The sequence below is a fragment of the Panthera leo genome, chromosome B2, assembly GCF_018350215.1.
Source record: "Panthera leo isolate Ple1 chromosome B2, P.leo_Ple1_pat1.1, whole genome shotgun sequence".
Taxonomy (NCBI): Eukaryota; Metazoa; Chordata; class Mammalia; order Carnivora; family Felidae; genus Panthera; species Panthera leo.
Genome location: NC_056683.1, coordinates 142,568,933 through 142,593,924, shown reverse-complemented (window position 1 = coordinate 142,593,924; position 24,992 = coordinate 142,568,933). Strand labels below are relative to the sequence as shown.

General features: G+C 46.1%; 1 protein-coding gene and 1 long non-coding RNA gene across 4 annotated transcripts in view; one reads left to right on the top strand and one right to left on the bottom strand.

Annotated features, from left to right (window-relative positions):
- The window catches only part of FNDC1 (fibronectin type III domain containing 1), a 105,572-nt gene that overhangs the window by 42,320 nt on the left and 38,260 nt on the right, over window positions 1–24,992 (bottom strand). For all 3 annotated transcript variants that reach the window (XM_042940213.1, XM_042940211.1, XM_042940212.1), the window contains 7 exons: window positions 18,465–18,671; window positions 12,951–13,049; window positions 11,278–11,395; window positions 8,807–8,994; window positions 7,812–7,919; window positions 4,687–4,875; window positions 720–3,302 (listed from right to left, as the gene is read on the bottom strand). In XM_042940213.1, coding sequence (XP_042796147.1) covers window positions 720–3,302; window positions 4,687–4,875; window positions 7,812–7,919; window positions 8,807–8,994; window positions 11,278–11,395; window positions 12,951–13,049; window positions 18,465–18,671 — 3,492 coding nt within the window. The remainder of the gene's footprint in view (window positions 1–719; window positions 3,303–4,686; window positions 4,876–7,811; window positions 7,920–8,806; window positions 8,995–11,277; window positions 11,396–12,950; window positions 13,050–18,464; window positions 18,672–24,992) is intronic.
- LOC122220553 lies at window positions 117–5,773 on the top strand. The gene is made up of 4 exons (XR_006202930.1): window positions 117–269; window positions 2,289–2,383; window positions 3,249–3,361; window positions 5,672–5,773. It is a non-coding gene; the product is annotated as an uncharacterized LOC122220553 (long non-coding RNA).

Here is a 24,992-nt window from a genome sequence, read left to right as displayed (position 1 = left end):
AATCTTCCATCATGCCCAAATTCCAAGCAAGGATTCTGCCCTGGGGTCCACGCAGACTCTAATTCATAGCTGTCTACATTCTGCCCTCAATGTAAGTCACACATCTGCCTGTTACTCCTCTGTGTGACAATCATCCTTAACATGCATTTTTTTTTCCCCTGGAAGTTTTAAACAACATTCACTGACTGCAAAGTCGAAGAGACACATCGGAGTCTGTCCCAGGGTGTGTTAAGTTGAGAATCAACAAGAACGAGATCAAGCCTACACAGGTACCCAATTCCTTACTGTGGATTCTTTAAATCTACCCTGGCAGGTGAAGGACTAAAAATAACCTACAACACAGGAACCCGAGTCTGGCATCACTACCGTGACACATTTTCACGGATTAAGAGCATATGTTCAGGAATTCAAAGAGGCAGCATGTGACAGAGGAACGGCAGGGGCGGGGTTGGGTGGGGGGGGGCAGAATCCACGTCTGGGATGGGAAGCTGTCTGACCTCGGGCAAACCACTCAGATCCCGGAGCCCTAGCTTCCTCATCCGAAAACCAGGAGAAACAAGGCAAGAAGCAAGGTTAAGAAATCACGTTCTGTCTGCAAAGCCCTTAGCACGGTGCGGGGGCACAGTGGACACTCAGTAAGGTAAAATGAAAGCCTCTCAAGAATTGCTAGGAACGCTACTGAGAGCCACAATGAGAATGTTCAGTTAAAAGCACATTACCTGGCCTGGTAGGGGACCTCACGGGCTGGCGGGCCAGAGGGTTCCGGAACCTGGAGTTCATCATGCGCTGGCGCAAGGAGAGCATGGGGGTGGTGGCAGTATAGGCCGGAGGGGCGTGGGTGGTGAATCGCACCCGGGCGGTGGGGCCTGCGGTGGCCGGGCTGCGGTGGGGGGGTCGGGGCGGGAGGTGTGGGGCTCTCGGGGGGCTGCCTGGAGGGGGAGGACGCTGCACTGGAGTGTCGTTCTCGTCCTGGGGGGAGCTCACCCTGGGAGGCGCGGGCACAACGAGGGGCTCAGTCTTGTCCTTAGCGCTGTTCCCATCTGCGTATTTGCCGCCCCTGGGGCTGGAGGAGGAGGGCCACTTTAGAACAGAGGAAGACAGAGGGTCCTTGTCCTTTGCTCCTTTAAAAAACATCGCGTCTTCGTCGTCCTCCTCTGCCGAGACGGACTGCTGAGATTTAGACGGCAGGGGCTGGCGTTTGGACGGGGAGGCTGGGTCCTTCTTCCCCACAGCCTGGGTCCCCAACCGGCCCGGGCCCCTGGGGCGGGCGAGGGGGTGGGGGCGGGGGCTGCCGGGCCTCGGCGGGGAGACCGGGGGTCTGCGGAGGTGACTGTCGCCCATGCCTCCTGCCTGAGCCTCCAGCTGGCTGTGCTTGGGAAGGGACGCGGTGGCCTCCCTGGCCCGGGCCGCTGCTTCTGCGCCGTCGTGGGGGGTTCCGCCAGATCGGCCCTGGGAATCCTCGTTGCGATTGTGGGGAGACGTGGGGAGCACCCCTCGGGAGTTGGCCGTGTGAGGGGACTGACTGCCTCTGGCCGCGTAGGGGTCCGAGAAAGAGGCGCTTTCCTGCGCCGCGGGGTGGGGACGCTCGGGCTGGGGGTTGGCCGGCAGATGCCCCATCTCCTTGTTCTGGGGACCACGGGGCTGTGGCTGCGCCACGGAGACCTCGGAGGAAGGCACGCTGGCCCCGGGGTGGTGCTGTGACCGCCGAGCGGGGGCCAGTTGCGCTTTGGGGTAGCTGCGCTCCACAGCCACTTCTGTGCTCTGCTGAACATCCTGCGCCTTGGGGGGCAGGGCTTTGCCCTGAGGATGGGCACCTGCCACAGGGCCCGCGGACTTGGGGTTCTCCGCCAGGGGCTCCTTCCGCTGAGCGCTCACCCCTCTCTGCGGGCTTCTTCTGAGGTGATCCACACCCAGGGAGGAAGGCTGCCTGGAGGAGGAGGACACGTGGTCGTGTACCACGGTGGCGGGAAGCGGCTTCTCGTCTTCTGCTTCACTCTCCGCGCCGTCTCTGTGGATACTCGAGCCGGGCGTATGGTCAGCAGCTGACTGAGAATTCACCCTGGAGTGAACTCGGGGGGACACGGTGGACGGTGGGGAGCTGGAGGGATGCAGCCGGAGTCCTCGGCCGCTGCCAAACCGGCTCGGATATCTCGTGTGGGCAGCAAAGGGCTTGTTTCTGAACAAACTGAAATGTCCAGAGACAGGCGGACCCGCTGGCAGCCGGGCCCGGGACGTGGGAGCCGTGGCCTCAGCCTGCCTGCCTTTCTCTTCTGTATCATTGTCACCAGCACCATCAGAGGCATCTCCTCCTTCAGAGGCCTGTGTCCTTGAGGAGACACCAGAAGACGAGGACGACTTGGACTGTGATGGCGCACTGGACTTGGTACCTGGGGTGTCGTGCCCAGCCTTCCAGCCCCTGGACAGTGGAGCTCCGCGGTGTGGTTCAGGAGGCAAAACCCGAGATGACCCTCCCTGGGGAGGAGAAAGTTTGGAGGGTGGGACTGAAGCATCTGAATTTTCCTCCCTATCCCCCAAATGGGGTGCCCTCCGAGCGGGCAAGGCTGGTTTTGTGCCGTGGTGCGCAGGGCTCCTGTCCCGCAGGGCGCTGGAGGGGGCCTGGCGGCTGGGCCACACGGCTGGCCGAGCGTGGGTGGGGCTCTTGGGAGGCGGCCGCTGGGAAGCGGTGTCCTTGGGGGCCGGGGAGCCTGCGGCTGGCTCTTCCTCCTCTTGGCCCACCGAGTCATTGTCAGCAGAGCTGGAGGGCAGCTTGGGGAAGGGCCCCCCTGAAGGGCGGTGAGGGCTGCCCTCAGTGGGCGTGTGGGGTGCAGACGAGGCTGGCGCGGAAGGGGAGGCCCCTGGACGAGGGTAGGGAGCCCTGTCTACACTTTCCTTTCGGGGCAGCGCTAGTGTGGGAGCTCTGGCTGGAGTCCTTCCAGGAGCAAGGGCTGGGGGGACAGATCTACTAGGTGGCCTCTGCTGTGGCTTCTGGTCTTGAGTCTCCAAGGACGCGGTTGGTGGGTCTCCCCGAGAATCCAGCTCCTCCTCGCCGGTGATTTCTGTCGACTGAAGATCTAAAACTTCAGTCTTCTTGGAGTGAACCTGGGGTTTCCTGGGCACCCCACCGTTAGCCAATATTTTGTTCTTCAAGTCAAGAAGAGGGTTCTTGACATTTCTGCCTCGGGGAGAAACAGGCAAATGAGTGTGTTTTGAGGAAGTGGGAGCTTTGGGAGACATCTCCGGCTTTTCAGGCTTCCAGTTATCCTCTGCGTGGGTTTTCTGCACATCGGACACGCCAGAACCAGCTATAATAGATTTCAAAGATTTTGCCGTCAAAAAAGATTTGAAAGCTGTGCCACATGCGGTGAGTATTTAACATGGCCGTGTGAAGGCATTTATAATTAGTCATTATAATTTCTCATTCTTTAGACACTGGACACATTTTCCACATTATGGCAATCTCTCCTAAACACCTCTTTTGTTTTAAGTAAAGACATAGTAGTCCTAGCAAATTGTATTACATTTCTAGAAATTGAATCAAGTTATGTCACAGCTTATTATTGCAGGCATTTTGAAAGGAGTACTTTCAAGTAATCCATTGATTTTGGCAATGCAAAATCTTATGTAGGATTTTCTTAACATAACTGTCAGGATATTACAGATGTATTACAGCCACTCTTAGCGATGTAGGCAAGAAATACACATAAGCTTGGTACAAAATGTTGAATGATCTACACTCAAGACCAAATGGGGATGTGCTGTGTGTGATGTGCAGGGGGAGGGTGAGCAACAAATTTGTAATTTTTGAGACATTACAAAGTGTTCCCTATTCCCCGCCCCTAACATGCGGGTACTTGCTTCCTCCTTCTTACTTAAAATCCCTTTAATAATAGATATGTTTGCAATCTCAAAATAAGGCCTAAACTAAAAAGGCTCCTCGTGTAGGCAAAACATTATATGACACATACCCTACAATTTACCCTTTCTTGAGAGCAGGGTTGAATGTAGGAAGGGATGCGGGGAGAGAAGGAGAATTTATATGGCAATGGAGGACCCGGAGGGAGCAAACCTCATCCATTTCACTTTTTCCAGCACAGAATGGTTGAATATTACAGTATACACTGTGGAGCCATCCTGACATCACACAGTGAAGGAGACAGCTACCGATATCGGGTGTCAATACAGGGAAACAGAAAAGAAAATACAGTCCAAAAATGCCTCACTCCAATTTTGGATTTTATTAATTTTCAGAGTGGTCAGACACACAAGGTACTTAAAATTCTTCCCACTAAAGCTGCACTCCAAAATAATGGAACATAAACTAAAAATTTTCAGTGCTATTTAGAAATTGAGGAGAGCTAACACATAAAAATGTCACATCACACCTGCAAAAGTGTTCTTCCCCTGTCATCACAAGCCCTAAATTATACAGTGATATGAGGTTAATCACATAATTAATACATTCGTGTTATTGTAATAGCAATTCATGTTACTAGCAATCAATAATATTTTAGTCTCCGGGGAGACTAATTTCTAAAGGAACAACAAAGACATTTGAGAAATCAATAGGCAAATTTAGCCCCCCAAATCATCAACAGAGCAGCACTAAACCCAAGGGCATGATTCAAAGTAACACACCACAGTTAGCAGTAATGAAGAGAGAGAGAGGCACAGACACACAGTGCTTACTTGTTGGCATAGTGACAATGAAGGCTTTGGAGTGAGGCCCCAGTCCTCTCCTGTTTGCGGCCCGGATTTTGAAAAGATAGCGTTCCCCAGGCTGCAGACCATCCACTAGGGCAGAAGTAGTCTCTCCAGGATAGGTGAGGGACTTTGCTCCAAATGGTTTGAGAGCCGGGGCGTATGAAAGAATGTATTCTGAAATGATTTGGCAGACGGTTGGAAGGAGGAAACTGAAAACAGTCCTGTGTCCAGCAGACAGACTGTATGGGCAGGATGAATTAGAACGTGCATTACTAAAATTAATACTCCAGCAATGCACGCCGAGTCAGCAGCTGGAGCATAAAGACAGTGGAAGGTGAACTAGCGTTCATTCGGGCTACCAGACAGGGTCATGGAGGGTTCAGCAGGCAATTTTCCATTTTTAGCAAATTAAACACATGGAACCCAGGAAGCCAGTCTTCATACAACTTACCCAAACTATTTACGCTGCGATGGGACTTTTTCTTCATTGTGCTTTTTGCTAACTTACTATGTCACATTAATATACCCTGAGTAGAAGCAGCCATGGGAGAAATGACAACTGTAGGAACTGAGTCTCAATTGCTCCCACCTTTAACAGCCTCAGTGTGTTCGTTTGAGCTATTTTTATTTGCGTCTTAGGCCAGATAAATTCTATACTTGGAGCAGAATTCCTTTGTAGGAATTACAGTCTTAACTCAATATAAGGGCATTTCGCAGTATTTAATACTATGGGGAAAAGTTGCTAGTTCATAGATTTATGTGATGTCTAATGTTTCCATCTTGAATCAGTGATATTTATAGACACGTACAAACATGTAATGTCCTTAAACTTTGAAAATCAGAGCAAATTCAGTCCAAGGAACTAATATATCTCTATGCTTATGTGGAAATACTATAACGTAAAGAAGCCATGTTTTAAAGCAGAATTTCCACCCTCAACTAAAAACTGTCAGGTCTGTTTTCCTCCCAGTGAACTCATCACATTAATGGGAGGATGCACTAACCACAAAAAATAATTGGAATCACAGAAAAGCTAAGCGACTGTCATACTATCTACATTCTACGTAGAGGAGCACAGAAGACCTTTTCTTTTCCCTGAGATCTAATCTTTAAAAAGTATGTTAATTAAAAAACTTCAACCGAAAATACTTTTGTAGCATTTGTCCAGAAAAAAAAAAAAAAAAAAACAAAAAAAAACACCCAAACATTCTTTTCTCTTTGAAAATGAGCAAACTAGTCATTTGTGGTGGTCACAAGTAACAACTAAAAGAACCCACTGCTATAAAATATCGTCATACAGATTTTTTTTATGAATTCAATTCATCTGGAAAAAATGTAACCATGTCGAAGTATATTCTTCTATTATGTTTTCTATTTCTCATACATATAAATTCCCCAGTGTAATTATGAATTTTCAGTCCCACCACCACACCTTTATTAAAACCACCTAACAGGGTTAAGATACATGAGTTCTTTTGGACACAAAAACTCGGTAGCTATTATTATTTCTGAAAATATTTCATTGACTACGAGGGAGCTTCATTTGCCAAAGAGCTATAAATATAAACTAAGATGTGGGAGAGGGAAAGAAAACAAATAAGTAGCATGGTAATAAAGTCATGAAAAGAGGAACAATTGACTTTTTTTTTTTTATAACTAACAAAAGTAGTCAGCCAAAAAACGTATTTACGCAATTTTCACAATCCTTTTCAGCATCACAACAATAATACAGCCAAAGCTCAAACTGTCATAAAAAGGATGATTAAAAGGGCCAACCTTCTTCTCTTCATTTGCTTCTGATTTATTCCACTGGAAAAAAAAATGAGCAAGAACAGTATAATATATTCTTTAAAAACTGCAAAGTGAGAAAGCAGTAAGTTTAGAAACTACTGCCCCACATCTACCTTCCTTAATTTCTATTTGTCCCACGGACAACCTTACAGGTCCGCAAAGACAACTTACAGTTGTATACAAGAGAACTTTTCAGTTTTTTAATTAAATCCTCAAAGGAGATTAGCAATAACTGTCTCTATTTCTTTAAGCTTACACAAACTTGTCAGAGTATTCTGGACATAGACTTAAGTTGTCTTCTAAAATCAAATAACAATAAAACATACCCTTAGGGTGCATTTATACAGGCACTGTCAGGGGGGAATCTCCATATAGCCTTTTAAAATATCTCCAAACAGACTTCCGAAAGGTTCTTAAATATTTTTACATTAAAAAGAAGTGATTTGTGGGATGCCTGGGTGGCTCAGTCTGTTAAGCGGTTGGACTCTTGATTCCAGCTCAGGTCATGATCTCTAGGTTTGTGAGTTTGAGCCCTACGTTGGGCTCTGCACTGACAGTGTGGAACCTGCCTCGGATTCTCTCTCTCTCCCTCTCTCTCTGTCCATATCCCGCTCGTGCTCTCTCTCTCCAAATAAATTTAAAAAAAAAAAAAGAAAGAAAAAAGAAATGATTTGTGCTTTCTTTAACACTGTCAACAATTTTTTAAATTTAACTAGTTGTGAATATTTTATTCTATTTTCTTTTCATCTTCTATGTTTTTTTCTAAGGTCATAGTTTATTGTTCCTCAACCAAAAAAAAAATAATAATAATTAAAAAGGCTGAAAAATAGGAAAAAATCCATTTTTTAATTTTATTTCATTACTTGATTTTCAAACCCATTAAGTATTTATGGTCTCATTCAAGACATTTGTGGTCCCACAGGGTTCCAACTCACTTCTACGTTCCATGATCTTCCTGGTACAATGAAAAGACCCCTAGCATGAAACACAAGGTGTGGCTTATATGGATAAAGGTTACGCTGTCACACACACACAATCAAAAACATCCCTCCTGATAGCAGCACCAAATTCCCTGTGGATAGGGAAGATGGAAAGTCATCTTCACGACAACCTGGACCTTCCTGACAATGAAAACCCTGCATGAAATACCCTTGTCCATTGGGTTAGCGCCCCACAAGCGTACGCTGTTCCCTATTGCTTTTCCAGTCACCGATCCTGCTATTATTAGAACTGGTGTTCATCAGAGTCAACGGACACATCTCTGTTTGGAGTACTTTGCTGCGGTGTGCACCTTACACCTTAAATAATGAGGTGCCTACCTTTCACTTTCCCTTCGGTCTCAGGCAGTGCATCCCAAGCGACAGTGACAGCTGTAGATTTGCCATTGACTGGCCAGACGTTCAAGTTTTCAGGAGCTGTTGTAGGAGCTACAAAAGAACAGGGACCCAAGGTTTAAAAATGCCCTTATGGATATTCTACAAGTATATGACATGTGGTCCTACATATAGATTTTTCACTGAAGCAATACTGTGTTAATTTTTATTATACACGAGAGAAAAATCTACACTCTCATTACTCTTAGTGTAATACAGTGATTTATGTCAGTGCTACCAACTTATGTAGTGAGTTGAGACTTATCTAGGGAAATGCTTTTAGAATTTCAGAATTCCTCTCATTGCTGAATATTGAAATATATAAAGAAGACTAAAATCCAGTTCAAACTTCTTTCTCATAAAGCTTTTAAAGACATAGTTTTAAAAAATAATTGATACAGAGCAAAATTTTCCCCCAGGATCAAACACAACCTCAGCCTTAGGAAGGAAGAGTCTCTCCTACCCTCCAGAGCCAGGCATTACCCAGGAGCATTCACGCAGAAGTGGTGATTCCTAATTATTCTCTATCCTAGGATGTAATGTGCTCCACATGTCAGATTAACACACTAATGCAAATGGCCAGTGAAGGATAAAACACAGATCCAAGGGAACAGTTCCTGAACTTCTTTGCATTCGTACATAGAAACACTTCCAAGATTTCGGAGTAATGTTACTTTAAAAACTGCCTCTGCTGGGGCGTCTGGGTGGCTCAGTCGGTTAAGCATCCAAATTTGGCTCAGGTCATGATTTCATGGCTCGTGGGTTCCAGCCCTGCGTCGGGCTCTGTGCTGACAGCTCAGAGCCTAGAGCCTGTGTTGGACTCTGTGTCTCCCTCTCTCTCTGCCCCTCCCCTGTTTGTGCGCTCTCTTGGTCTCTCTCTCTCTGTCTCTCTCTCTCTCTCTCTCTCTCTCTCTCTCTCTCTCTCTGTTTTAAATACAGACCAGATTCTGGTGTTCTCTGGAAGACAGATGTACTCCATTTGCCGTCTCTTTCACCCTGTGAAATACGGACTGCGAATTCATACATGGTGTCTGGAATCAGGTTCTCAACCAACACGCGTCTGTTCGAGGTCTGCTTGTGATCCCACCTTGCTGATTCCCCCTTTTCTCGATAGCGCACGGTGTACTGTCTGTAAGAAAACACAAGGCAGCCACACACCCATCTGACCAATTCCCTGCAACTGAACGCTAGATTCATTGCTATTTTTCCTTCCCCATAAGTAATGACTTCTGGAGGTAAGCAGAGAAATCAAAGAGGAGAAAAATCTAAAGTTTTGACTATGTTATTAAGTCAGAGAATTTACTCTTAAGTTCCAGGGAAAGGTGTCTAAAGTAGGCCAAGAAAGATGGAGATTAGTGTCTTACAGATCAAAAGATCGAGCAGAGATTCAGAAGGGAAGAGACAGAAGGGGGACAGCTTTGACCAGGCAAGTGCCTTATGAGAGATGTGTGAGTGTGAATGTGTGTGTGTGTGTGTGTGTGTGTGGTGTGGAAAGGGCAATATTAAGAACTGGAACAGGGGCACGTGGGTGGCTCAGTCAGTTAAGCGTCTGACTTCAGCTCCAGTCATGATGTTGTGGCTCATGGGTTCGAGCCCCGTGTCAGGCTCTGTGCTGACAGCTCAGAGCCTGGAGCCTGCTTCGAATTCTGTGTCTCCCTCTCTCTCTGCCCCTCCCCCATTCATGCTCTGTCTCTGTCTCAAAAATAAATAAACGTTAAAAAAAATTTTTTTTTAAAAACTGGAACAGCCCAAGGTATCTTGGTTCTCCAGAAAAGAAAGACAAGAAGATCCATTTCATGCCAAAGCAGTTATCTATAGTTTCAGGAGGAAAGACAACGTGTGGTTTTGAGTAGACTTATCATTATGAGAAGGAGCAAAACTATGTAATAAACACAGCAGGATAGAGGAGCTTATAAAAGGAGCTCTACTGTGTGATTATCACAGAGAGAAATGGTGTGGGCAAACAGGGTGTAACAATGTCAGGCAGAAGGCATCCTCAACATTCTGAGAGTTGCAAATGCCACTTAGTTTCTTCCTTTTTCAAGAAATTTTCTTTGCAGCCACTTTGCGGTAGAAAGCATGTGAAACATTAAAAAGGGGCCATTCATTATATTTAATAAGTGAAGACTTCAGTTTCAGACACAGCCCACCAATTAATATAAGAGTCCTGCTAAGAAAACTGAAGCCCTCTTTTGTTTTCATCAAGATGTTAGAAATCAAAGTCCAGTGGTAATCAGGAACACTTTGTATTGGGAGAGGCCAAATGGCTAAGGAGAGAATCACTAGACCCTTCTGAGGTCCTTCAAAAGAAGCAGATTTCTTTCTTTCTTTCTTTCTTTCTTTCTTTCTTTCTTTCTTTCTTCCTTCCTTCCTCTTCTTTCTTCTTTCCTTTCTTTCTTTCTTTCTTTCTTTCTTTCTTTCTTTCTCTTTCTTTCTTTCACTAACAGTGACAGAAACTATATCTAATACAAATAATGTATATATATATATATATATATATATATATATATATATATATACACATATATACACACACACATATATTATATGTATATAATCTCAGCATTCAATTCCATTCATTTTTTTAAAAGGACATTCACTCTTCCTGGTCGTAGATAGGTTCAAAAATTAATACACAGTGCCCTGGTGGCTACCAAATCTTTGGCTTTCTCTTGGTAATATTAATTATTCAGTCATTTAACACATAAAATTTTGATGGCTATATTAATCTACCAGTAACATGAAATGCTGTTCACCAGTGGCTTTTTTTAACATAGAAATTATTTTAACCTTATGATTGGTTTTTCTTCTACTGCTATTGCAAATCAGTATAAAAATCTGAAGAGCATAACATCGTGGCTTAAGAGACAAAACAGTTGTCTTTTGCTATACACAAATGAGCTGGACATTAAGAAATTCAGTGTCTGAAGAATGTCTAAAGAAGAACTACAGTGTGCAAGGCATTTGACAAATGTCCACCTCTCTGTGTAAAAATCCTTGCTCCTGCCAACCTTTCCTGGGTAATGGGAGGGACGGGAAGACTCCTTCTAAGATGGGCCCACATCCTCTGCACAACTAGATCGTAAGGAGACAAAGCAAAACACAAATGGGGCAAAGGAAGAGATGGAATCGAGGGAATTTCCAGACACAAGATAAAACTCTGAGCAAGTGAGAGGCGAGGTCCTCCTGTGTGCATTACACACGAGGCCATGATAGCATCTGATCTGTGGGAAGTGTGTGACCACACTCGAGACTAGCTGGACTGCCAGAGAATAGTTGATCATTCAGCTATGGGAAGAGGCCATCATCCATGTATGTCAGAAGATACAGTCATTCAAATAAACACAGGTCTTTTGAGCACCAGAAAAACCACATCTCTCATACCTAAAGGCAAAGAAATAAGGAAAAGTACCTTGATGCAACAACTTTCTTCTGTTTTTCCAAAACAGGATCCACCCAGGCTACAAGCACAGATTGGGATGACATGACCCGGACGTTGATGTCTTCAGGCACATCCAGGTCATCCTCTTCTGGAATGACAAGGGGCAACCTTAGAGGCTGTCTCTACAACAGGCTCTGCCCCGAGTTCCTCTGGCCCCCCAGGGTTCATTAATCATGCTGTACAATTTTTAAATTGTTTATGCTTAATGTAGATAAACTAAAATCTCCACTCTTGTCCTTCTCACACACAGTCTAAGAAATGGGCAGTTCACTTGAAAAGCTGCCCAATCCAGCTGACATATAGCACAGTACAAAAGGGATGCTTTGCCCTGGTCCACAATTCTCCAAGCAACTCAGTGTTTTCTTAACACATACTGTAAGTTTCTGGGAAATCACACAATCTTTACAGGAAGCAAAAGTTTTGGAGGAGAAAAGGTCAAGCCAGAGCATTTCCTTGGCGATCATGGCATGAAACAAAATTCTGGCTCAAACAACTGCACAAATCACACTGGGTTCCATGTCCTCGCATTTTAGAAAATGTGGTTTCAAGACAGATTAAGAGCTACACTCAGACATAAAATAGATTTCAGTTGCAGATTTCCAGTGGAATACATTATAGTCACGAAGCCTGTTCTTCGTGAAGTTCTGTTCAATCTCTACCATAAATGAAGATCAAGAGGTTTCAATTTTGCTTTTTAGTCTCTTGGGGTTTTGTTTATTTTGTTTTTTCTTTTCACCTTTAAGGGATGGTGTTTCAAAAGGATGTGGCTTATGCTACAAATAGGGGAAGGTGGAAATAATTAGCCTGTTAGAAAAGCAATGGAGACACTTCTTCTATAGCAACAAATAATGAAAAATAAAAGTGCCACATCGTGTATTTGAGGCTTCTGTTACACAGTGTAAGCAATCATAATCATCACAGATATAAAATTATAATACATATATTATACATAGTATATTCTATTACTGTATTATACATAGTAATAGAATGTCTATTCCACAATATACTATTGAAATCACAAATAAATTGTGAATTCATGAAAATAATCATGCTATAGGTTTGCCTCTTTAAGTTAAGGCACAGGATCCAGAATAGGTATGTGTAATTTCTTAGTATGTGAGTAATATTAAAAACCACCTGTGAATGGACGTAGGAAAAAAGCCTCTGTTGGTAAATGACCAATGATCAGGCTATGAGATAGCCTCTACTACCTTTTCTTCCTCTTCTCAATGCTGTGTTTCGGTGGTTTTAGCTGAAATGAAGCATGAGTACAGATCTTGCACACCGCCCCCTCCACACCTACTCCTACTCCTCTCTGTTCACAGTCTGACCCCAAGGGCCACCGATGTTAGATCAGACTGGATCCTTAAGTGGAACAAACGATTGGCTGCTTCTATCACGGCAAATTTGCCGCACAGAGAAGCCATTCAAAATACACAAAGAAATATGCTTCATTGGAAGAACTCTGTGGGCTCTGAGTATAAAAGAAACACACTTCTGTCTGAAATGTGGCCGAGCCAGCCCTGTTGTTTCCTTCCTACTGAATGACACCCAGTTAATTTGTCACTTAGCCAGCATCATTTGGAAACAAGACCTCATTCACACAGACCATGACTTGAGCAGGTGTGTCCTTGGAAACATACCTGAAATCTTCCGTTTCGTTAGGGCAGCCCTGTAGACAGGCTGACTCTGCCCCTGTGAGTTCATGGACTGCAGGGAGACCACATACACCGACTCCGAGGCTGTGGACCAACCGGCAAGGGATGAGGCTCTGCACTTGGCTTTCCGGAATGCACACCCTCATTGTCTGCGTCTCCCACCCCTACCACCAATCTTGGCTTTCTGGGGGCATTCCAATTTCTTCTAGACAATTAAAGATGAGACCAAGAACTGTAAGAACTAGGCTCAAGAAGAACACTATTATGTTAGAAAATGTGGGAGTGACGGTTACCTATAATTCTTGAGAAGTAGGTTTCTATCTCACCAAAATTGAAGAAAGATGAGCAATGTTTAAAAAAGAAAAGAATAGTATATTTTACCCACAGAAATCCCTCAATTTCTTTTTTACCTCCAAAATAGAAAGAGGGGTCACTCTGTTTCTGTCATCGAAAAGAAGGAAGCAAGACAAAAACAGTGAGTGTATCCGATTAGCAGTCCAGAGAGCATGCTGGGCCCTTAGAAACCAACATCCTCAGACTTGAGTCTCCAAAGATTTATTAAGAGCAAGTGTAAGAGTTTAAACATACCCTTTATTTCTGGATTGTTCTTTAAGTTAGGTCCCGCCACCCCACTCCCCTAATTGGACATTGGGTCCACTAGCATCCAACTGAATCTAAACTTGAAAACTTTATTTGGGAAAAAATACAATGATGAAATAAAACTTGTAACTCTCAAGCACCTTGGAACCATAGAGTCTGGGACCCAGATGAAGTCTTCATTCAATCTTCCAATGTGACCTTCTTGTTTTATAAATAAGGACATAAAGCCATGAAAAAAATTGGTTGACTTGCCCAAAGCCACGCCCCTAAGAAGGACTCAAAGTTGTCTCCAAAACCAGAGTTGCTAATGCCTAACTCCAGGCTCTTCCGACCAAGCTTCCTGTAGCAGCCTTGATCAGCCCAAGAGTAAAAATGAGGCAATTTGATATATTTCTAGTGCAGACAACAATCTTATCAGGTAATACCTAAGCAAATTAGCAGAAGGGACACTGAGATCCTAACAGAAACCTGTAACACTAGAGGTCTGCTTTCAGGGATTGCAAAGTTTCACAGCAAGGGGAGAACAAACGTTTTGTTTTTACAAACAATATGTCAGTTAAACATAAAAGGAGACCAGTGTTCAAAAACCTCACGTGGAGAAACCTACTTATGTAAACTAAACTGCTGTAGACTAATCACATTTCAGGGAAAGGGGACAATGTTTGACAATCTTTGAGCACCCCCACTCTCCCTCCCCTTCTCCTTCTTCTTCTTCTTCTTCTTCTTCTTCTTCTTCTTCTTCTTCTTCTTCTTCTTCTTCTCTCTCTCTCTCTCTCTCTCTATATATATATATATATATGTATATATACACACACACATATATATACACATATATATGTATATACAAATATATATATGTATATATACACACATATATACATATACATACATACTTACAGAGAGAGAGAGAGAGCAGGTAAAACTCATGCTGGGATGATAAATTATTATTGAGGCTAAGGCTCTGACATCTTACTCTACCACAGAATTTTGAAATATATGTTTATTAAAAGGGAAGAATCAAGTTTGTAACCCTCGCATTCATAGAGCATCAAACTAAGCTTCCAGAGAGAAGTCCCTTCAGGGGATCAATTTCTTGGTGCTATTGACAAAGGAAGCAGCCCAAGGTCAACAAAGAAAAATTGTGCCATCCAACCTCACAACCCGGGAACACGTATAAATAAACATAAAAAATGTGACCCATCATTTATCAAGAGCCACCAAGAAATGAGTAACTTCCCACAATTGACGTTTTTACATATTTGCGATGTACTTCTTAAAGTTCCGAGACTGTTTTTAATGCCCAGATTCTTGATTTGCAAGCTCTCCACACTAAACTTGGCCCAAGATTATCATGAAGGAAGAGTAAACCGGGACAGCTCACATGTCTGGGTCTGTCTCTGCCATGCTGGACATGTCCCATCAGTTACTCATTTAGTCCCGACAAAAGTTCCATGAGGAAGCTACTCTCACAGTCTCCTTTTCACAGATGAAGAACCAGGATCAGGGGGACAAGGTGACCCACCCAAGGTCATGGACTAGGTGGTCAGTCCAACACCCAAGTTTTACTCCTCTGGGTGAGGAGGGAGCAGGGCCCAGAGCCAAGCACCGGCTACGGAGCAACCAACTCGTTCTTCACAGAAGCAATGAAGCCTCACTGGTATCACAACACACTCCATTCTGTGCCCGATCATTGATAGTCTGGGAATAACATTTCCAAACTGATCCCACCATCACCAGCCCAGTGCCCCCTGGGACCCCAGGCACCCCCCGCCCCTCTTCAGAGCCACAGAGCCTGACCTCAGGCATGTGACTCACCAGAAACGCAGGTGTCTGGACTTCGGACTTGTCTGTCCTCACTTCCTGAGGGAGCCCAAACTCACACGCTCCTTCATTACTGCCCCACTCACACGTGAGCTCTGGTGTTTGCTCTGTTCTCTCGCCTCCTTAGCCCGGGGCCACTGTGCCTCCCTGGAGGGGACTTGGCCCCTGAGCCCCTGGTGCCCACCACAGCACTTCCCACCTCCTATGCCCGCACCTCTGCCTCCACTTGCACGACACTCTGTCCGTTGTCTGTCCCTGCCAGGGACTGTTGGGGCCCCAGAACCCCATGGGTCCTGACACAGAAGATGCCCAGTAAGGTGTTTCGTAAATGACTCGGAAGGCAGGATTTTTGCTGACGGGACCTCAGGCCCACCTTTCCGCAAGTTTCCTTCATGTGTGGCCATGCTCTGCAGGCACCACGCTTTTCATGGCATCTGGCTTATGAACAGAACTAGAATCCTAATTCTGGTAAAAATGAGAACACAGGCATCTCCTAACACAACAGGCCCGCTGCGACATCTCCCCGGGAATTCACGGCATCCTCCCAACCGTGCTGGAGCTAGCGTCCAGGGAGACCTCTTCTTCCTCACGGCAGCCTCTGGGATCATTCACGACGGCAAGTCCAACACATTTTTGTTTGGTGAAAATTCAAAAGCTAACACGGTGTAGCTGAGGCACAGGAGGTCCACACTGCTCATCAGGCTGAGGCCGGAGCCATCCTTGACCTCAGGTCCCACATTTGTTCAAGCTGAAGCAGCAAACAAATCCTTCTTCTGCCCTCAGGTGAGCCAGGGGTCATGACTGAGCAAATCAAGAGGCAGCAGAACCAGTCAGATGAGACGCTTGTTCACACTGTCCGACGTCTTACTGCGTGGTGTCTGTGAGAGGCTCAGCACAGTGAAAAGTGCCCACTTAAAAAAGGCCCCCTGCGGTCTCAGGAACGTAAAAACAGAGACTCCACTCTTCTGCTGATACTCTAGGTAGAATTTGGCCCGTGTCACCAAAACAGCCATTTCACCATGAAGTGCAACTATTCAGGGCAAGAGGTAGGCTCAAGAATGGACGACCAAAGAGTGATTGGGCCTCTAGCTCCAGGCCTCGCTGCTCATACTGAAGCCTCACTAAGCACCCACGGCTCAGACTTGTCCATCTCCTTCTGTGACCCCGTGTGGTGGCCAGTGGCACGGGAGCAGAGGGGTGGCTGGTCATTTTTGTTGGGGAGGTCTGGAGCCTGTATTTCGAGATGGTTTGGATGCTATGCCTGACAGAACACCCACCAGGCTCTTCCAAGAGTCTTCAGCAGGTGGCTGAACAGAGAGCAGTGAGCAGGACGGTGACTTCAGGGCTATTGCAGAAGGGGAATCCAGCCTGGCCTTCCACCGGTGTCTCCACACGGATCAAATCTGCCCCGATCAGTGCCCGCCGTGCAGCCCAGGGGGCCAGGCTTTGAGAGCCTTGAGGAACTCAGAGCTGCCTGTCCAGACTCCACAATATGTGGTCACCGAGCAGAGTGGATTGTCTTCTCGGAGCACCTGAGGCGCCTGGGGCCAGCAGGAGGCTGACTTGTTTCCTCCACCGCCACTGAGCCCCTGACCGCTGTTCATCGCGCCTGTGAGCCTGGCACCCTCCCTCTGGGCTCTCTTCTCCCTTCCTTCTTCCACTCCTCCGTCTTGTCTCGCCAGACTCACTTCCCACTACTTGCCTGTCCCTTGTCGTGTCTGACAGAAGACTTGAGTAGGAGCCACGGGCACCACTGCCTTCTCACCAGGGACACTGCTTACGGCACACAGCTCCGTGTCTTCGTGGGCTCCTTTGCCTGGAGTCCACCCTCCCTCCCACCTCCAGCCCATCTCGCGGGTGCTGGAAGCTGAGCGAAGCCTGGCATGCAAGTGAAGAGACCACCAGGTCTCACAGGAGTCTTGTGGGAGGGCCCAATAAATCACACCCCCTTTCTGGCCCGAGTACTGACCCAATTAGGAAATGACTGAGAATAAGTAGTGGGGGGCCAATATACTTATTGCTGGTGCAAATGTGAGAGAACATGGGGTAAGTATTCTGGAATGAACCCTAGAATCACACGGGCCATCCTGCCCAGCAGCCCTGGGCTCTACATGACTTAGGCCTAGAGGAGCTGAGCAGACCATGTGCTCTCTAGAGCCTGGCTTCCCCCCAAGTGGAGGACACACAAAGGGCAACCCACGCTTACCCAACGCCGACCACCAGACTCATCAGGTAAATAAGGGGGCGTGAGGAAAGGGGGAGAAAGGCAGGAGTTTGTAGCATTGCCTCTCTAAAACCACGGCCTGTGCCACTGTCCGGGCCTGTCAGTGAGTAAAGGCAGCAAAGGTCAGGCCTCCACCCAAGCAAGAACAATGCACATATAATCTCTCCACGTTACAGCAGACGTTCCCTCCCATCCACGTTCCGTGGCCAAGGCTTCCTTCCCACAATAAAGGTTTGCAGAGAAGGAGGAAGGCAGGCCTGATATGCAGCCTTCATCAGCAGCCACCACATTTCATCTTGAAAGCACCCGAGTTCCAGTGTCCTCGGATCTAGGACAAAGCTTAAAAGAACATAACGGTGGGGCACCTGGGTGGCTCAGTCAGTTCAGCGTCCAACTCAGGTCATAATCCCGCAGACCGTGAGTTTGAGCTGTGCATCGGGCTCTGGGTGACAGTGCAGAGCCCACTTTGGATCCTTTGTCCCCCTCTTGCTGCTCCTCCCCCACCTGCACTGTCTTTCAAAAATAAATAAAACATTACAAAAAAAAAAAAAAAAAGGACAAAATGGTGGAAACAGAGACAAGATGAGAAAACCTTAGCTTCCCTCTCATGTCCAGAAAAATGGCCCAACTCAAGGAACTGATGGGCACCTGGAGGGGAGGCCTTGTCCTGCCCCTAATGGAAGGCTGAAAGGGCAGAGGCACGGAGGGCAGACCTTGCAGAGTTCAGTTCGGAAGAATCGCAATACCTGGAAAATGAACGCTATGCCTACCATGTACCTTTCTGTCATGAACGAGCTTCTAAACATTGACAAGATTGCATCGGTCATCAAAACATCAGTTACCATTAAACTCACCCAGCTTTTTAATTTCGTGTGTTCGCTCATCTCTTGTCAGCGGAACATAATTCATCTTCCGGCCACTTTCCCCGTAGCCCAGAAGAAAACCCCGTGATCTGCGTGGACTCTTGGCTCCCGACAGGCGTGGTGCCTTCCACGCAACGGAGAGCCGGTCGTCTGAGGATCGGACACGCACGCGCAAGGGCTTGTTTGGCACTTCCTTTTCTTAAAGAGGACATGACACAGAAATTATTAAACAGTACACCCCTCAGACTTAACCATTGAGTACGTCAAGTCAGTCCAAAGTCTGGCAGCTGTGCTCGAAACCTCCATGTTCGCTAACGCATTCGAGGAGGAACGTATTTCCCCCATGGGTATCGACACTCCACTCACATGTTCCTCCCCGCATTTCGGACCGAGAGGTCTCGAGAACTTCAAGTGGAAACATACCACTGTGGGGCTGCCAGCCAGAAATCTTGGATGTTTTACAACGTCCTTTTTCACCTATTTTGAGTTCTTAAGGCCAAAACTATATATTCTCCGGTGAGAGCTAAAGATCAGTGTAAAAACATAGGAAACGCAATTTGGTGCTATTTCTAACTGTCCTCCAGGAAGCTCTCCTCTCTAAGGCTGAAAAGACAGCCTCTCCTTGTCTTTACGGTTAAACCCCTAAGAGCTAAATACTAACTGGCTTCTGCTTTTTATTGTAATTTCTCTTTCATGGCTGCCTTGCCCCACCAGGTAAACCCCGCTGCTCACCCCAGTCTCCACTCTTTCCTTCTCGTGACATCAATGCCTAGAAATCCTCTTGCTAAATGCCGATCTCAAGAAACGCTCTGACTGTTCACTTTTTTCAAAGCAATGCATTCTGGTGGCCAGTACTTAGTGTTTCGAGTCTTGTTTTTACATCAGTTAAGAGCCGACAAGTTTGGGAACAAGGGTGAGGGGCCCTGGGGAGACCACACCGCCTGTTTCTGACGGTGGGCCACATTCTAGCCCTGCATCAGGATATGGTTAGGCTAATACGTGTCTCTCTGGTTATAGAGGCCAGGTCTTCCCAGGTATTGTTCTTCAACCTACATCAGCCCATTAGTAATTCTAACTAGTGTTTTAGACATTCTTAGCTAAGCAAAGACATAGAAACAGAATCTAATGTCACAAGTTAGTGTGAGTTTCAATAACACAAATAGACACTAGAGATGGTTATTCTAAAAAGCCAGACACATGGCTCCAATGTCTTAAATGTAATCAAAAGGGATATTCTTTTGTACACTAGCTGGAGTTACCTACTCAGTCACTGGGCACCTGCATTCCTAAAGACTACTTAGAGAATATCATGCTATGGTAAAATAAATATTTTGCCCAATATCAAAGTAGTAATTTTTTTTTTATTTGAGAGAGAGAGCATGCGTGCAAGCAGGGGAGGGGCAGAGGGAGGGAGGGGGGAAAGAGGGAGAGAGAGAGAGAGAGAGAGAGAGAGAGAGAATCTCAAACAGGTTCCATGTTCAGCATGGAGGCTGACGCAGGGCTCGATCCCTGAGATCACGACCTGAGCCAAAATCAAGAGTTGGATGCTCAACCACCTGAGCCACCCAGGTGCCCCTCAAAGTAGTAACTATTAAGATTTTTTGTTTTTAGCCCAATAGTGTAGTCAAGGGACTAACTTTACACAACTTGCAGCCTGGTATCGAGTAACTTTTCCTGGGGTTATACCAAACTGATCTCCGTTTTGTTCCAAGTTAAGAGGTAGGCTCTCAATTTCAAGGACTAGCCTTTATAAAAATTAAGGACCACCAAATGATATGGAAAGACAAATATATTCATTTAAGTAGCTCAAAAGAAAATAATTTGCCAAAACTGTTCAGTACTAATACTCATTAATGGCACAGCATTGATTAACTGTATGAGTTCCGATATTAATCCTATGATTTGTTATTCTTAAGAGTTCCCAGTGGGGATCTCTTACTTCATACCCATAACAATGCGATGTCCCATGTTTCTAGAAAGATCCAGGTTGCCAAAACTTATTAAGTGTTTGAGTTATCCACAGATGACGGTGTCACAGAGGTGGACATGAATTTCTTCATCAGCATGGGTCACTGACAAACAGACGTTGTGTGGGGCTACAGTGAAAAGATTTTTTTTTTACAATACTGAGGAAAATGTCTTATAAAACAACACATATAAAAGCAAAATCTGGATAAGGAACAGCATGTTCAGTCACATTTATCAACAATGACGTTTTGGTTTGTTTTTTAAAGTTAGCAGATCTTGGGGGGACATTCATCAGAACAAAATACATAACCAAGCTTAATTTCTCAGGAATAGTGTTCACGTCATTTTCAGATTTGTGCAAAGTGATGAAATAGACTTTACAGGAGCCATAAGCATGGGCATAGAAGTCAAGAAAGAAAATTTTATAGGAAGCAAAACCCTTTGCTTCATTCTGTCTTTACATCTTCTAAGTCATTTTTACCCGTGGGCCTCTAATGCAAACTGTCACCACACACACGAAATTCCATTTTAACAGAAGATCCTCTCATGAGTTAATGACACAGACTCTCTGAGGGTGAACCACCTGAGGTTGGGGTTTGATTTCACAGGATGCCCGGCATTGGGCAGGGATTGGTACTACATTTTTAAAAAGTGTAAAAGGTGAAAATGGTCTCTGCCAACAACATATGATGTTTATTTGACTTTTATAAAAAGTTCATACCTCTTCAAGGGCACTTCTCAGTGATGTGGGGTTGAAAATGACTCTTGCTCAAGCTGCCACAGGCCATTTGCTCCACTTGTTTTTCGGGTGGAAATGACAGGGTCACCACCCAACAGGCAGCACCACCATGGCTGCCACAGTCTGTTTCTCGAGGAGCGGCAGTAAACAGGACAGATGTCCGTGGTGCTGTTATCAATTTGACTGTTCTCAGTGTTACTCACCCACCCCGAGCTCTTGGTCTAAAGCCCTCTGCGGCCTACAGTGATGCTCCTACCACTGCAGAAAGCAACACGTCAGCACGGGAGTTCTGGGATGATGTCCAGCAAAATGGGCAAATGTACTGAAAACACACACATGGGTCTTACAGGAGTCAGCTAAAAAATAAATTATTGGACAGAGAATGGTTGTTCCCTGCCCTGGAGCTCTGCTCCAGGCCTGGGACGCTTCCAGCCGTGTCCCACGTGCTACGGTGGAAGGTGTTCCCGGAGGGTGCACTGTCACTGCTGGGCCTTGGGGAACGTGGCGGGTCTCTGCCCCAGACAAATAACCCCCGACACTCAACAGTAAAATACTGACAAAACAGTAACAAGGAAAAGTGACAGAGTCCCTGAGGAGGAGGAAGGGGTAAGGTTCCAAGGACAAGGAGTTCAGTCTCAGACGGCACAAGTTTGTTGCCTGAGGTGCCTGGGGCTCTGTCTTGACCCACGCGAGGCCCGCTAACTATCCACCACACTGCCCAGTGGCAAAGACAGTGGCTGCCCCCTCAGATCGTATGGGCTTTCACCCCCGGCTCCGACCTGCTGTCCGACCTGTCCGCACCAGGGCTGGGGAAGGAGGCTGAGCCTGCTGTACAAGGAACTCAGGGGAAAACAGGGAACGGGGCTGAGGCTAGCCCCAACCACCAACCACAGGGCTGAGCCTAGCCCCAACCACCAACCACACTGCCTACTGTATACAGACCTTCACAGTTTATCCCAAGCCCTCACATGGTTTATTTTAATTGTCCTTACAAGAGCTTCCAAGTAAGTAGGACAGACATCATAATCCCTGAGAGAAAACTGATGTTCAAAGAGATGAAGTTGCTGACCCAAGGCCGCACAGCTACCGAGTGCCCAGTGGAGACCCGAATTCAACCACTGCAGGCCGAGTTCCAGTCTTGTCTAACTAGACCCCTCCCCTTTACGTTCTCCCCTCACCCCATATGCCACCTCGGCAACCACCTAACCTCGTCTGCCAGTGAATGAATGTCAAACAAGGTTCAGAACTGAACAGGCCGTCTTCAGGGTATGAGTATAATGCCTCGTACAGTGGGCACTAAGAGTGTGTGTGTGGGCACGCGCACGTGTGTGTGTGCGTGTATGTGGGCGTGCGTGTGTTTCAACGGACCAGACAGTATACCGAGGAGGTAACAAACAAACAAGAGAAGGCCTCTCACCAAAGATTGCCCTGAGAACTGTTCCCACACCACACAGACGTTCCAGACTCTGAAAACCACAGAGTAAGGTGAAAATGCCCCCCTCAACACAGCCCTCCATTTTTCTAATCTTGGTTTTAGAAACGCCAGCTATAATTTTTTTTTCAGGTATTTTGAAAATTTCTTTAATATGCTGGGTCCTTCACACCATCAAACATCTTTCATAGATCTTTTAAAGATCATCTGGTAACTCTCTTTTAAGCTGATGCACACATTAAAAAAAAAACAAAACTATCCGTATGGTTCACATTTACTTGCAATGAAACTATTTCGGTGTCTTCTCTAAGCTGTATGTGATAGCTTCACAGAAGCCCTGTGAAATTTTTCTAATAAATCTCTGTAAGTCTTTTATCTTGAAAACAGGAAGTCACAATTGCCACGGGTAATCCCGTTTACATTGACCAGTGCAGAGTGTATTTTAACCTTGGCGGGACACAATCCCTCCCTTGCTCCTGGTACAAAATAATCAGGTAGATCTTACTCAGAACTGGTCAATAACAGAAGACCTGTGGCGATTAATTACACACTATCTACCTGGCAGGTCAACTGGGGACAACAATTACCATCTGGATTATAGCAGACCTCAGAAAGTCAAACAGGATTAGGACATCGCTCCTGACCTGTACTGCCAGCTACACCAATTGGCAAATATTCTGAAATTACATGGACTCAGAATCTGCTCTTGATGCAAAGAAAAAAACTTAAAAAACCAACGTGATGCTCTGCCCATCTACAATTCAAAGCTAGTTAAACATGGTTGCTTCTGAATTGGGTTTCCACAGACTCTAAAGTCAGGGTTTGAATCTGAGTCTGATACTCACCGGCTGCGTGACTTTGAGAATATTCACTGAAGCTCCATTTCCTCCTCTGTAAAGTAGTATATAGCATGTCGAATTTTGTAATATTAATCCACAAAAAGCATTTAAAACTGTTCCTGGCATATATTAAGCACACATTCGTTGCTAGCTGTGTGTGCAGTTGTGATAAAAATGAAATTCCTCGTTTACCAAACTCACTGGATGGGTGGGCCAGACTCGCGCTACACAGCTCACCATGATGCCTTGCACACAGGGGGCGCCACGAAAATGCGTTGCAAAGAACCAGACAAAAGCAAAAGATGCCCTATTGCCAAAGACTCTTTACGTTGAAAACCTTCTCAAACGCGAGGTGGTCTAATCCAGACCCCTTTTTGCACCATGAACTGAAAGCATCTAACAATTATCAAGTCCCTACTCTTTGCTGGCCCAAAAGAGTCCGTGGCCACTGCTGTCCAGGGACCACTTTCCTCAGCCTGGCCTCAGCTACCAGCACATTCTCATTTTCCGCAGAATGTGAGGTATCATTCAGTGCGCAGCTCTGAGGACCAGGTTTAAGTGGTCTGTTCCACTGATGAACTTGACACCCCACTTCCCTGACCTCCAAGCCTCACAAAGATAAAGGTAAATGGCCCTTATCCCCATTCCCACGGCCTCGCAGGGCAGGCCCGCGTGCTCACTCATCCTCTGCCCCAGGCAGCTTCCCCACCATCCCCAAACATCAGACCCCCGAGGCCAGCGGGGGCACCGGTCCGTCCAGCGAGAAGAGGTCCAGCCTGTGAGGCTAGAGTAGTGACGCCCACACGGCAGTGTGGGGCCAATCACCTGGAAGGCTTGTGGAAACACTCCCCAGCCCCCACCCCCATCGGGGCCAGAGAGTCCAAAGCTTATGTGCACATTTGATGAATAAACATGATAAGGAAGAGACAGGATGGGAAAAGGGGAGAAAAGGTGCATTAGAGGGGTGTGAAGATGAACCGCGGACAGCCAGAACAGAGACAGGACATGGGCTTTGCTGTCCCCACTCGGAGTATGGATTCCCTGTCGCTAACATAGGTCCGGGCCAGCACTGACTGACATCTGCCAAGATAGGTCTGCAAGCACCTCTGTCTGCCAAGGGCTCCTTCCTGGGCGAGCTCTGACACGTAATCTCCTGAGACACCTCTGAATGTTTCACAGAACTCTCCTTCCACACACCCACATTTGCAGTTCTTCCTCTGAAGTCCTTTTAATGCCATGTTTTCGTTTCCAATAAACATCCTCAGTGATTTGACTACTAAGCTTTTGTGTGTTAGGCCAAATATTTTTATTTGACAGTTTATTACTAACAACGACAGTGAGAAAATATTTTTAACAAGAAAGAATTACTTAACCAGAAAGAGAAAGACTGTCTTATTTCTTTATTTTGGAATAGTGTCTGTCACCATGTCACCAACCTTCATAAGATAACTGGATCCCCACCAGGCAGAAGGCATTTGACAAACATCCTCACCATAATCCAGTAACGGCCCATTTACAAAGAAAGCGAGGCTCAGAATGGT